The 15,061-nt window shown below is 40.8% G+C and overlaps 1 protein-coding gene across 7 annotated transcripts in view; it reads right to left on the bottom strand.

Moving 5' to 3' along the window:
* The window catches only part of GPM6B (glycoprotein M6B), a 162,857-nt gene that overhangs the window by 4,284 nt on the left and 143,512 nt on the right, over positions 1-15,061 (bottom strand). For all 7 annotated transcript variants that reach the window (XM_073614870.1, XM_073614873.1, XM_073614872.1 and 4 more), the window contains 5 exons: positions 8,886-9,072; positions 7,620-7,776; positions 5,209-5,380; positions 4,253-4,326; positions 1,745-1,810 (listed from right to left, as the gene is read on the bottom strand). In XM_073614870.1, the coding sequence (XP_073470971.1) occupies positions 1,745-1,810; positions 4,253-4,326; positions 5,209-5,380; positions 7,620-7,776; positions 8,886-9,072 (656 nt within the window). The remainder of the gene's footprint in view (positions 1-1,744; positions 1,811-4,252; positions 4,327-5,208; positions 5,381-7,619; positions 7,777-8,885; positions 9,073-15,061) is intronic.

Raw genomic sequence — 15,061 nt, forward strand, 5'->3', positions numbered from 1 at the left:
ATTCAGAATCATTTGCATCGATTTCCACAACTGCAACAAGAATGCACACCCTGCACACAGTGTGAACCGAGCCTAAAACCTGGTACACACGATCGGATTGTTGGCCAACAGAGCGTCAGACTTTTGTCAAAAGGGCGTGTGCCTGGATCTCGTCTTGCATGCATACAAACAGCAAACAACTGTTGGCCGACAAAAACGAACATGGTGACATACTATGTGGACTTTCAGCTTTTGAGCGCCACCCTTTGGGCACCTTCTGCTAATGTCACGTTTGGTGAGCATTGATTCTGAGCATGCGTGTTTGTACTTTGGACTTGTGTGACGGACTTGTGTACAAGCAATATGAAAATCTGACAGACCGTTGTCCGAAGAAAATTTACCAGCCTGCCATCCAACATTTGTTGGCCGAAAGTTGGACAACAATTGTCTGAAGGAACGTACTAAACGGTAGGATTTTAGGCCAACAGTCTGACATCACACAATCCCCTGCTAACAATCGGATCGTATTACGAGGCTTTAGGGATGTTAAAACATACAGATAATGGGAGTGCTGGCAGTCACCTTAAACAAGCTACCAGCAGTTTTCAACAACTTTTAAGTAGTGCTAAAGCATACTAGTAGCTGGTTTAAAGCAACAGCTTGTTTCCATTAGGATGCATTTTTAAAAAACTCCCAAACTGTTGCCAAAAGAGGTTTTAAAGGCTTCAAAGTGGCTGAAATTTTTGCACATGCTTTGCAAAAATCATGCTGTACATATTGCATTTATAAAAGCTGAAGTCCATTTGTACAAGATCTAAGTGGAGTGGAGTGGAAGGGGGAGGAGGGAAGTGGAGGTTTTATGATTTTAGCTACATTTTAAATTAAAACGGAACTTTACCCAAAACAACTTGATCTTTAGCAAGGAACATACATTAAACATGAATATTTATGCTACCAAAATGAGTGTGTGCTGGAAATTGCCTCCAGCATTGCTCCTGTTTCTTCTTGCTGGAGGCTGCCATTTTGCTGAAGCCCAGAGCAGCAGCAAATCTTTAGGCTGTCAGCAGATCGGCCTCTAGTGGCTCTGATTTTTGGCACAGCGCCTAAAAATAGAGAGCAACTAAGCATGTACAGAGTAGGGCGAGAGTGTATTACTGGATTTTAAATAGTATAGACACTTTAATTTTCTTTTTGTTTTTCACATTGCTATACCTGCAAAAGGGGCCAGCCTGAAGTGATCTAGCAGCACTTTTTCTAACTAAAGTTCCACTTTAAGAATAGATACCTAGAAGGTGTAGATTACTAGTTCAATCGACAGCCTTTAAGGCTGCATGGTAGGACATTTGTGATGCTGGCTATAGTTTCAGGTTAATTGTAGACATTTTATAAATGTTCTATTGTGTCATGCTATTGCAATGCCTCAGTTTAAAGCAGTGATGGCGAACCTTGGCACCCCAGATGTTTTGGAACTACATTACCCATGATGCTTATGCCCTCTGCAGTGTAGTTGAGCATCATAGGAAATGTAGTTCCAAAACATCTGGGGTGCCAAGGTTCACCATCACTGGTCTAAAGTGATCCCTATAAGGTACAAAGCATTTAAAATTATCGATATACAAATGTACATTTAAGTTAAAGAGCAATGCTACATCAGACAGTAAACACTCTGCCTGCTATAAATCTGCAACAGATTTTCAGCATGCAATACAATTTATCCATTTGTCCATAAAATGCTTTTTTATTGTAATCTATAATGCAAACTTACCAATGCAATAACAGTAGCACCTGCCCCAGCACAGGCCACAATGAACAGATGATAGGACATGTAGAACTGGAAAAAGGAAACCACAAACGTCTATGAATATAGGCTTAGCACATATAATGCAGGTATGCTATAAATACATGAATGCATTGTAGAATGTATGCATATACACAGACACAGTCTTGAAAAATGATATAGCAAACCAGTGCCTTCTCTGGCCAGTATGGGCAACTTTTGTTAGGGCTTATATGTTGCTTGAGTATTACATATTCTTTCGGGTCTTTCCAGTATTATCATAATCAAAAATCTACTTTAGAATTACTGTAATGCACTAACCATACGATCATTGTACATCCCTAACCCATGTGACAGAGCTCACTATTGCCTGCTCAGGTCCCAAACACTACATTGTCGGAAGGTAGGGTTGCATGCGGAAGTTTGTTATATTACAGAGTCATGATAAAGATAGTTATAAGAACCAGAGAAAACTTGAGGGAAGCACAGGGTGGGGGGAGAGTTTTCCTCTCACACACAGATTTCTTTACTTGGACATACCCTTCATTTTTAGGTCCTGCCTCCTCTCTGCTTATTAGCAGAGAAAAAATATAATTTATTCCACAAATACAAGTGCTCTACTAAACTGCTCACAAAGCTCAGGGATACCATTTTTTTTTTAGTAAAAAACAAAACATTTTGTAATAGGAGTTGGGTGGCTGGTATTTATTTTTGTTTCCACTTAAGCCTCGGGCTGCAGCGACCCCATGTTCATGTGATTTCCAAGGCAACTTGTTTGCAACTTTCATGTGACAGTCTATGGGACTCTACGTCGCCTCAAAGTAGTGCAGGAACCTTTTTAAAAGCTACGACTTGAGCCGCATTGATTGGAATGGCCACTGTTGAAATTAAAGTGGTTCTAAAGGCAGAAGGCTTTTTTTATCTCAATGCATTCTATGCATTAAGATAAAAACCCTTCTGTGTGCAGCAGCCCCCCTAACACTCACCTGAGCCCCATCTTGATCCAGCGAGAGACTCAGCTGTCCAGGTCTCTCCCTCTTTATTGGTTGAGACAGCAGCAAAGCGCCATTGGCTCCCGCTGCTGTCAAAGTCAGTGAGCCAATGAGGAGAGATAGGGGCGGGGCCAGGCAACGGCTCTGTCTAAATGGACACACGCAGCTGCAGCGCAAGCTGCTTGCTTGCTGTATGGGCACTCAACAGGAGGGAGGAGCCAGGAGTGCCAGCCAGGGACCCAAGAAGAGGAAGAACTGGGCTTTTCTGGGCAAAACCTCTGCACTAAGCAGATAAGTATGCCAGGTTTGTTATTTTTACACACAAAAAAAAGGCTTTAATCAGAGGTGTAACTAGAACCTTCAGGACAACCATAAAGGGCCTCTGAATATGGCAGGGGCCCTCAATCTCCATCTCTGCTTCCTGATCGGACAGGAATATCTCTGTACAAAGCTTTCCAGTCATTCACAAACTGATGCATGGTAAACACAGTTAGTATGCTCGAGTTATGGATACAGTGAGTGCAGTACTGATAACCCACTGTGTCCATTTAGAAAAAGAAGGGCCAGGGGTGGGGGCACTGTGAAGAAGGAGGTAGTATGACGGGAAAGCACTACGATTGGGGGGGGGGGGGGGGGGGTACTGTGACAAAGAGGGCAGCTTTATGGGGGGGCAGTATGACAAGAGGGAATGAGTGCAAAATCTGGTGCAGTTGTACATGGTAGCCAGTCAACTTCTAACTTCAGCTTTTTCTATTAGGCTTTGACAAAAAACACCTGGAAACCAATTGGTTTCTACGCAGAGCTGCACCAAATTTTGCACTCTCCATTTTTAGTAAAATCATTCTCTGTGTCACAAGTCACATACTAAAGGCGCATCATTGTGAATCAGGCCTAATACTGTAAAATAGTAATTTTAATCATGTATCAACAGTTTTGTATACATCATTTTTAAAAGTGCACAATTTTCTAATTACATTTGAGTTACTTTATTCTGATTATTTCTTCAGTAGGCCTCTGAAAATGAACAGATATGGAGAACATTCTAATCTAGATATTGCCACAGTTTCAAATTCAAATGGATATCTGGTAAAATAAATATTTTTTTTATTGGTTAACGTGACATCGGTGCTCACACACACACACACACACACACACACACACACACATTAATTGTCCATATCAGTCATATTATATTTTAGAATTATTGCATACAGACACCTTTTTAAATTATAGCCATGGAAGTGAGCAGGATAATTTCTCCTATTAAGTCATCTTTTAACGCTACAATTTTTAAATGTTCTACAAAGGCTTGGCGATAACTCATCTGTTTTAACGTGAAAGGCAACAATAAGACAAAGCCACATACCATAAAAAAAACATATTGGATTTTTATAATACCGTCTTTAAAATTAAATAAGGTAACAATGTATATAGTGCATAAAATGTGTCTGCAATAAGAAAAAAAGGATTGATGCATTTGTATTCAGAATTTCCGTTTTCATACCTCATTGGTACCGCAAATATTTTCCAAAGCCGATCCACAAGCCTTACCAGGCAAGGCACTCCATGGAATGATACCTGCACAGAAAAGAAACGATTGTCTGAATTCACTGCAAACAACTCAGCATGCTGTCTTCACTCCCCCACCCACTGACCATCTGTGTTCCTTTAGATGCACCCACACAAAATGTTCAGTTTATCTACAAACTGGCATAATGACATGTTCAGCAATTCACCTACAAATGGCAGACATCTACACTAGCTTTAAAGCAGAGGCAATAGCTAATATACAGTATATCCCAATGACAGCTTCTGGATCCAAAGAGTAAGCGACTTCATCACTCCAAGGCACAGGTATTTGCTCAGACTCCTAATTTTGACAGTAAAGCGGTTATCAAGTGTAAATGTTCACAGTAATCAGATTTTCAGATTCCTATTATACTGTAATGGAAAACATCATGTTGGCAGCTCTAAGATAATGTCAGACCCAAATCCCATTCTCAGAAAAGAAAAAAAAAAAAAAAAGGAAAATTGATCAACAATTAGCACTGCCACGTAGAAGCGAACAGCCATATGTAAATAACAGCACCTAAACCTGTTCAGGGTCTTAAACAAGTCATCAACCATCCCGCAATGCCACCCTACAGCAGTCATTAGCCTCAATTCATAAAGCTAACACGCAGAGATAAGTATACTTCATTTAATGAAGGTGAAAGTTATTTAAGTCCAATGGTATTTGAAAATTATAGTCACATGACTAAAAATTAGAGAGCCTTATCCTTGTGCTAAAGTGTTGTTAATTGAGCCTATTGGCTCTTCAAAATGGTTCACTGAAATACAACTTTCAAATGCATGCAGTTTACAGATCTATTGTCTAGCCTTTATCATTTTCCTTGTACTGGAATTTCTCTTCTCTGAATATGATGTACTATAGCAGGTGAAAGGTAAAACAAAGAGTACCGTATTGCCGGATGTCCACACAGATCTGCTCTGCTGAAGTGGTCAAGTTTACAGGTAACCCTTTGAGGACTTCACAAGATGACCACATGTTATAGAACATGAAAACAGGTACTGCAGAGAAGCCAAACACTCCAAGCCAGGCCACCCCCAGGATGTATGTCAGGAACACAAACTGATGAGAAAAAAACAAAAAAAACAAAAAAACATGAAATGAATTACTGTATCAGCCTAACAGATAAGGAAAAGGTTTGGTTACATGAAATGTCAAGCTCTAGCATCTGTCATAGTGTGCAGTTGTGTAAACTCTCATAAGCAGAAAAATAGCTGATCTGTTTACACTGCCAGTTTACAACTTTGTAATTATGAGAATGTACATACATTTGCCTTTGTAGATTTTGTCATACATATACACTATTTGTAGCAGTTCGTAGGGTGGACATTTTAATCAGGTAATATATCTGAAATACAAGTCCATCACTGTATGGGATGAGGAAGAATACCGGAGTTAAAGATTTCCTTTACACCAGGGGTGCCCAACCAGTGGGCCTTCTGATGTGGCCCACGATCTCCTGCCCTGGGATGGCGGGTCAGCAAGCCCAGATCGCGGGTTGTCAACCCTCCATATCCCAGAGCATCAGTGTTGTGGATGGAACCGAAGGGAAGCATGTGGCTGTGGAGGGAGCAGAACCACATAAGTCCATGATTCCTCTATAGTGTTAGCTCCTGTCCCAGGTGGAGTGATACCAAAAGAACTCTGTCTGGGACAGCAACATTTCCACAGGCAGCACTGAGCCATAGACTGCCATCACCTGTGGGTTTGGTGTGCTTTCTGAATGCAGGAGTTTGGTGCACTTTCAAAAAGTGCACCACACCTGTAAGACATAGAAGTCTATGGCACAGAGCAGCTAACCCGCAAGAAAGCCACAGGTGCACTGCGCCAGACCTGCGGTCTGGGTAAATCACAGCATACCAGTGTGATAGCAGCCTTATAGGGCAGTCACCAAATCTCTTAAGCAGCCCTCACTCTTCAGAAGGTTGAGCACCCTGCTTTATACCATCATCCCATAGGTTCACAACTCCTCCACACCTTCTGGTAATGGTTTATAGAGTACCTTCATTCCTACAAAGGTTTAAAATTAGCGAACTGAAAGAATAGCCACTAAAACCATTTCTAAAATTCAAATTGAATGCTGTAAAATTGGCCAAGGTACCAAGGTATAGTCCTAAGTCTATGGATGATCTCAAGCATCTATCTACATCTACAAGTGAACCTCTTTAAAGTACACAATAAAACTGAAGTGAGCCTAGATCTGTGGAGGAAAGGGGACCTAGGAGCTGAAAGGAAACCTGTATTGCAAGAAAGATGGAGGCAACCATTGCTGACCTGCTTCTGAAACTGCTGGCTGTCTTTGGCTTTAATGGATATAGACACTAACTATAACAAGCAGGAAAGAGCTGCTACTCTGGATACTTGTTTTGGGTGAGTGACCCAGAAATTACTGAAGCCATTGCAACTTGGTAGAACACCATCCATTTACACATTATGTCAGCGTTACAAATTTTGTCTTCCTTATTGGGCAGCTCTCTCAACACTTCATTTCATACTAACCATAAAAGTAGTGAGCCAAATCTCTCCAATTGGTGCATAGATAGCAATAGAAATTGCACAGAAATTTTTATTCGTTCCCCTTGCTAAAAAAGCCTTTATTGCTGCATTCTTTAAAAGATACTGATCACTTTCTGTCCTAGTGACCATGCAAGAACTGAGGGTAAATCTTTTCAATGTAACACAGACAGCTTTAGGGCCTGTGTCGGCAAGCTTTTGTTCATGTCACGTTGGGTTTTGCTGTTCAATACAAGTCTATAGAAAAGGAAAATCTGCTATAAGTAGGTTAAATGCAGGTCAGAAAGAGGAAATAGTAAAGGTCATGGAAGGCGCACATCTCTGCAAAACCTCGTAAGGTGGTGTATGACAGCCTCAGCCCAGGCTCCAACCAAGCTACACCCACAATGTGTTTTACTCCACCCACGGAGCTTAGTCACAGGTCATGACTAAGCTCCGTGGGCAGAGCGGTTGCAACATAAGAGGACCTGGGTGGAGCCTTGAGCAGCACCTGTAAAACTTAGTTTGGGTCACAGCAGGTCAGAAAGAGTTTAACTGCAGTTCAAATAGATCGGTCAATGAGTTTTGAATGAATGATCTCAAAAGCATCTCAAATGGCCATCATTGACACAGGCCCCAACGCATACATACGAAGAAGTAGGGCTAGGCTAAATTGCAAAGTACAAGGACTTTTAGAAACCAGATTTTTTTTTGTTAAAGTCAGATCAATAAAAGATTTATCCCATCTGGTTGCTTTATGTTACTGCATGATTAATCAAGGCAGTGTATTAGCAATCAAAGCTCTCACCATTCCACTGATGCATCGTCCACAGGCAGTAGTTTTAAATTCGCTGTGCATTTCCTTCACTGCACTGGTGGTGTAGAAACCCTCTGCCAACAGGATGATTCCATACAGGAAGAAGAAAGAAGCAATTCCATAGATGACATACTGCATTAACTGGATTCTGCAATAGAAAGAATTTTTAATCTATGAATATTTACCAACAGCCTTTAAACAATATTTGAACACTGCACTTTCAGGTTTCCAACTTCAACAATTACCCATCATTCTAAAAATATATATATGTTACAAAATGTCCTTGGAAGGACATTTTAAAATGTTGTTAAACACACTTGTCAAAATGGCTATTCCTCCACAAATGGAAATTTCAGAACAGCCTCTGAACCTCCACTGTGGTAAGACAGATGCCACCCAGAAAGATCAGCAGGATCTTATAAAGCCATTCACACTTAGGGATTTTTAGTGCAAGTAAATTGCACTTAAAATTGCTTGCGAAAAGCATGAGGAGATTTCGCCATCATAGTCAGTGGTGATGGAACTCCGTGAAAACCTGGAGATGTTAAAGCGGTTGTAAACTGCTGCAGTAAAGAAAAATTTACTGGTAAGACAACTGCATAATGTGCTAGTATACATCCCATGACAGCCCCCTCCCTCCCTCCTCAATGCCCACGTACCAGCTAAACACAATGGGGGCAGGATAATACATGTAGATTGATGGAGGCTTCACCCCCTTCTTATTCTAAGACACAGGTTGGTTGGAGGGGCAAGACACAGTCCGTGACTGGCAGAAATCCGCCCACACCATGTTATTGCCAAAAAATAATAAAGATTTATTTTCAAATATATATTTTTAAGACAATTTAAAAAACAGTTTATTGATATTAATTTTTACTCTCTATTCTATTCTTTTTTTTATTTTGAACATATGACCAGCAGCAGAGTAGAATCTCCTCCCTGCTTATGTTTCCCTGCAGACAGGCTGGGAAAGAACTGGGTCATGTGACAGCTGTATATTGATTAGGAAAGAGGTACTTGAATGTTTTTTTATTGTTTACTTAAAAATTATTAAAGTGCCATCATCCATATACAGAAATAGAAGAGACAATGTAAATTAAACAGCATGTGTTTAGTATCACTTTAAACAAAACAATAAATTGTAAGGCTTTACAATTCTAGCTGCAGATAATTTAATAGGATATAAATATACACACTACATATGTTGTTACTGGCTTGATGTCTACAATATTGTGAGTGTTTGGTGTCCATACTTACACTTCAGTCAGAATGGCATGGTCATTGGGGTTCGAGGAAAAGTGTTGCTCCAGGATGTTTACTGTTCCAGTGAGGGCCACATGACCACAGCCACAGAAGAGAGCTACTCCAGAGAAGCACAGAATGGTGGCCACCAGAGAAGCATATGGAACTCCTCCCAAGCACTTAATGCAGCACTCAAAGCAACCTGCAAACAAAAGACCGCACCCCAATTAGTGATAGCGCTGACTACAAGTGCATACAGCAGCCATTGTTTCCCCTGTGCTCCAGCTGCAAGACGTCTACTCTGCTAACCAGAATCTAGGTCAATTTAGAGAGAGACAAAGAATGCAATGTTGGGAACGGGAAACAATCTCTTAAAAAATAATACAGCAGATATGCCTAAAAAGTGCTCACTTTTAATTGTCTTTTTGTGTTTATGTAAAGTACTTTAAGTCAGTTTCACTTCTCATAAATCTAACAAACGGACATGCCGAGGTTTCAGAAGGACATACACACAGCTTAATCGGCACATATTAATTCATTATACAAGAGGTGGTGGCAGACAAAGCAAAACATGGGGCTAAAGCACTAGCATTAATATTCTACCTAGAGGGCCCTGAGGATAATCTGCCAGCACTGGGAATTCTACTGTGATATTCACACTGTGAACGTGACACTCCCACATGTATATCTTTCCAGCAGTTTTCTGTACATTAGAGAAGGGCCTCACAGAACCAGCCAGCTCCGGGACACCATCCAAGGGATTTTTAAGTGGAAACTACACCCAAAACACACTCCGCTCACCTTATAGGATAACTTTTGGACATTAACATTTTAATTTAAAATTGATTTCATGTTACCACAATATCACATATATAAATATACGTTTTAAAATCAGAAGGTTGTCTGCATTAGGATTAGCTCATAATCCCAGCTTCAGGGTAAGAAAGAGAAATCTCTTTACAGCACTTTGCATCACACCAAATAACAGGGGTGATGTATTCATTCCAAGAGTAGCAAGTAGGCAAACTCACTCATGTATGAAAGAGGGGAAACGATCTGTGAAAATGTGTTTTTTTTTTTATTAACATATATAGAGATGGCATCACTTAGATATATTTTAAGAATGTGTTTCATATTTCAGGCAATAGGGAACATTAAAAATTAGGAAGGAGAAAATAAAATTGGCATTTTTGACCAATCTATTTATTCTGTAGGAAAGATAAAAATGAAACTGAGAATCTGATTGACTGCAGCTTGTCTACTTTTCTGTTTCTACAGGTTTTTTTGTCTTTATATATATGTTTTTCTTTAAATTTAGATAAGGGGTTTCCAAGCTATGGCCCTCCAGTTGTTCAGAAACTACAATTCCCATCATGCCTAGTCATGTCTATGAATGTCAGAGTTTTACAATGCCTCATGGAACGTGTAGTTGCGCAACAGCTGGAGGCTCGTAGTTTGGAAATCGCCAATTTAGATCCTCAAATGTCCAAACCTTCCATCTTGAAACCAAAGTCATTACCAATGAAGTACACAGTTTCCCAGCCAATAATATGGTAAACATTTTTCCAAAAATTAAAACCTACGATGTACATACAGTTTTGATACCATTATACACATATAATCAGATGTCTCCTCGTCACTTAAAATAATACATTTCAGACATCATGGGGTTACCAAGATTAGAGAGGACTAAGAACTTCTGTGGCACATTACAGAACAGAAGTCCACATCTTCAGGGTAGCTAAAAATCTAGCAACGTCAATACAGAGAGAGAGAGACACACACACACACACACACACACACACACACACACACTAGTTCCAGTCTAGGAAAACTACAATGCATAATCATATAAGAACTTTTTTCAGCAATTTACATCATCATTCTTTCTTCATAACTAGCCAAGGCACCAATCCAGAACAAGTATGTGAACTTAGCTTACCAACTCCCCCGCCATTGGAAGGAATGTCGTCCTTAGGGAACCAAATTGCCCTATCCTTTTTGGACTGATCCATTATACAACACTAAAGCATTCATCTAACCCCTAGATTATTGTTTATATCAAAAACCCAATATAAAAAGGCAGCACAGTGGTTTTGAGGTTAGCGCTTATGCTATGCAGCACTGGGGTCCTTGGTTTGAATCCTGGTCAGGACAATATCTGCATGGAGTTTGCACGTGCTCCCTTGTGCCAGTTTTTTCCCACACTCCAAAGACATGAAGGTCTTTAAAATGTTTCTCTAGTGAGACATTCCCTTTAAAGCAGTTTTAAAGTGGAAGTAAACACTCCTTTTGTTTTCAGCCAAGGAAGCTACTTTCTTGGCCTCTGATCTTCAACTGCCATGATGTTGCACATGTGATCAGTTATGACACCAGCCATTGGATAGTTTGACAGTTTGGTTGAGAGCACAACCAATGTGACAGTTACATTCCCGGCATGTGCCGGAAATTTAACTTTTTTTAAATTGTTAAATCTATGGGTTTACTTCCACTTTAAACCCAAAATCAAAAATGTAATATATTGTAGCTTACCAATCATTGGACGTTGTGGCTGCATTAGCTTTTCTTAAGCCTAGTATACACAGGCTGAATATAAGGAGATGTCGTCCAATTCAATAAAAAACGTCCGACATTCGGCCTGTGTGTATGGCAGCCGGTCCGTCAGACGTGCAAGCTGGAAAACCAGCAGAAGAAATTTGGGCCTCAACTACACTTGAATGTTAGCTTTAGGTAAAAAGCAAACTACATGTAAAATACAAAATAGGGAGTCGTTTTATGTGCCAAATTATTTCTGTCCATCTGGTTCTGATATTCACACAGCTCTTACATATAACACAGCACTGTACAGCAGGACAGAAAACCCATATTTTCACTGCTGCAATAAAGTAACATTTACAACACTCCTCAACCTGGGACTGGACAGTGAATGGAGAAGCAGCAGACTGATGAGCTCATTTTCTGGTCTCTCCCCTATAAGCATGTTCCTTGTTATCACATGAAGCACTGCAGAACAACTGATCACCTATGTAGGGACCACCAATATAACAGAGAACTAGACTGACTGACACAGTGTAACGGGGCACTTCACTGACCACCAATGTGGCAAATTATGTATTTCTACACATACCACCAATGTAAAAAAAGGCTACAGTTTTCAAGTTTTGCGTTTCGTTTCTGGTCACAATTGTTTCATTTATTTTCACTGTTAAAAATATTTTTGTCATACAGAGCAGCCTCAGGTGTAAAATATGCTGAGTACACTAAGGCCCACTACGAACAGATTGAAAATTCAGCTAGTACAGAAGGAATCAGATGAATTTTGATCTGTTTCTGGACAGGCTGGTTATACCGAAGTTGATCCATCAGTTGACTTTAGTACAACTAGCCTGTCAGTTTTTTTTTCCCTCCATAGGATCACTGCCGGTGGCTAGAGCTAAAACTGTAATCTCAAACAAATACAAACTTACAATAGGTGATCCAAACCTGTTATGCCAACCAAAAACTAATACCCGTTTTGGGAGGACATGGCTTTTAAACCAGAGATTTTGTAAAAGTATGTGTAAAAGTGTATTTGCATTTATTTCCTGAAATTAGAGTACCACCCTGATGGCTAGGCAGGGTTGCTCCTAAATTTACCTGCCAGGTATAATTGCCTTAGCAAATTGTGAGGGATCAATCGATTTCACCCCAAGTCTGGAATTGCTGCACTTTTCCCTTCTGTCACTAGATGGCCGGGTATCTGGTGACATTAGATAAGACAAGTGCATTGCAAGGACAGATTAGGAATAGATAGGGTATCTCAGCCAATGGGCAGGGAATTTCCTTGGTCCCTTGGCCTGATGGGAGAGCCTATTTGGGTGAGGTCAGGTGATCAGGGTTCTGTGCCACCTGGATGGCTGTCTGGGTGGATATGTTGTGCTGCCTGGGCTGCTAGGCCAAATTTTGGACCTATCCCAGGCATATCTGGCTGCTAGGCTGTCTGAGGGCCTATCCAGAAGCAAGAGAGCAGCGTAGGGTTTGGACTGCAGCTTGCAGTCCAACAAGAAGTGACGGTTCTGCAGGCCGGAGAACCTGTTGTGGTCAGAGGTAAAGGGGGAAGCTGTCGCCACTAAGGGACAACCACCTTATTACCAGGAACCAGTGAGTAGCTGAAGTAAGTATCGGAGCAGTATTCAGGGGACGGTGAAGAATCGGGAAACTTCAGCAGGTGCCAAGCCAGGGACCCAGCCAGTGGGGTGACGCTTGGGGAGGAGTACCTGGAGTGCCAAGCCAGGGACCCAGCAGGGAAGTGGGGGTGACACTTGAGGAGGATACTAAAGTAAGAAGATTGGAAGAGTTCATGGGATTCAGTGGCAGTGAATCAGCAAGTCTTGTGAGAGACTGGGAGCTCAGTGGGCTGAGAGTCTACCAGAAGTGACTGTATAAAAGTAAAGGAGTTTGCTACAATCTGTGTTAGGAACTGTTCTAAGACTGTTGCCATTGGAGACAGTGCTCCTACACATGCAGATGTGGTGTCTCACTGAATGCCTTTCCCCGCATGGCTGTCTACCTGTAGAAGTCTCTGAGTCTGCTAATTGACATTGCAACTACCTAAGGGTGTCCTGGCCCTAAACCCTCTCTTCCAAAGTTCTGTTCAAGATAAATAAATCTCTTTGTATTCAAGAAGTGTCTGGCACCCATGAATCTACCTTGCATTACACCCACTATGCCTTGCAACCCACGCTATACAGAAGGATGTCAGCTGTCCCTGGCTCTGGAGGATTTTATTAGAATAAAGGAGGCCTGGGATGTTGCTACATTAGAACAACATTTGGAAGGTTCTGAATAGAATAAATCTGATGTAAAATTCTCTCTAGTAGGTATATTATCATCATTTTAAAATAATAGGTGGGCTTTGTATAGTTTAAAAACATTTAGAGAATGCTTTCCATAAAATGTTTTTGGGATTACTTTTGTCATAATGACAAACTCCAGGGAGTACTTGATAAACATTAAATGTTATAAAAAGTGCTGGAGGTACAATGTGTGACATGAAAAGGTCTAAATTGAACAATGGGTAAATATGGCAAAACCCAATCTACATACACAGCTAACAGACAAAGGATTTAATTCAGGAGATGAATGAAGGGGAAAGATTGTGTGTGTGTGTGGGGGGGGGGTGTTAAGCTACTGGACCAGCCAGTGACAGATGTGGTCCAGCTCAGACAGTGATAAGGGAGGACGTGTTCATATAAAATTTTTCAAAGAAAATATACACACATCAACATTAATGGCAGTAAATTACATTTCTAATCAATTTAAAGCAGGGGTGGACAAATCAATGCAATGTAAACGTAAGTATTTTTTTAACTTAAAGAGGAACTGCAGTATGCTCAATTTGTAATAAAACCATCTTTGCCATCGTGAAGATTCCCTCCAACCACTTTACATATTACCGTATTTATCGGCGTATAACACACACCAAGTTTAGGAGGGAATTTTAAGGAAAAAAAAAAAAACTTACATTTAAATGCTTATCAATGCAGCCTTATCAGTGTCCATCTCTGCAGAATGATCAGTGTTCATCTGCAGCCTTGCCCAGTCTCATTGCAGCCTGATCGTTTTTAAAATTAGCGCCGCCAAGATACACATAGCCGAGTGTACTGTGTACTAGGCTAGGCTCGGCTCCGCTCGCAGTCCCGCCCCTTTGCCCGACTCATATGATGGACATAACACAGGTCCAATGGCGGGACTATGCGTGACTGCGAGCGGAGCCGAGCCTAGCCGAGTACACAGTACACTCTGCTATGTGTATTTTATCGGCACTCGCTCTTCTCCTCCTCACAGTCAGTGGGGATCGGCGTATAACATGCACCCACGATTTTCCCCTGATTTTAAGGGGAAAAAAGTGCGTGTTATACGCCAATAAATACGGTATTTTATATATATATATATAAAAAAATGCATTATATGGAAAGTAAACAGATGCACACAAATCAAATGAACAGAAAATGTATAGCTATAAGATTTCATGACAACATGGAGACTGCATAGAAAGGAGATGCCACTCACAAAGCCTCCGGACCTTGAACAGCTCCCGCCCTACTGTAAACTTGATTCAGGTGCTGGCTCTGCACAAGTTAAGTGGAAACGAAAAGGTCCTGGACTGCCGCACTCAGAAAAAGAGGCATCTTTATTGTAAAGCATAAGAA

Source organism: Aquarana catesbeiana, linkage group LG02 (genome assembly GCF_042186555.1).
Source record: "Aquarana catesbeiana isolate 2022-GZ linkage group LG02, ASM4218655v1, whole genome shotgun sequence".
Lineage (NCBI taxonomy): Eukaryota > Metazoa > Chordata > Amphibia > Anura > Ranidae > Aquarana > Aquarana catesbeiana.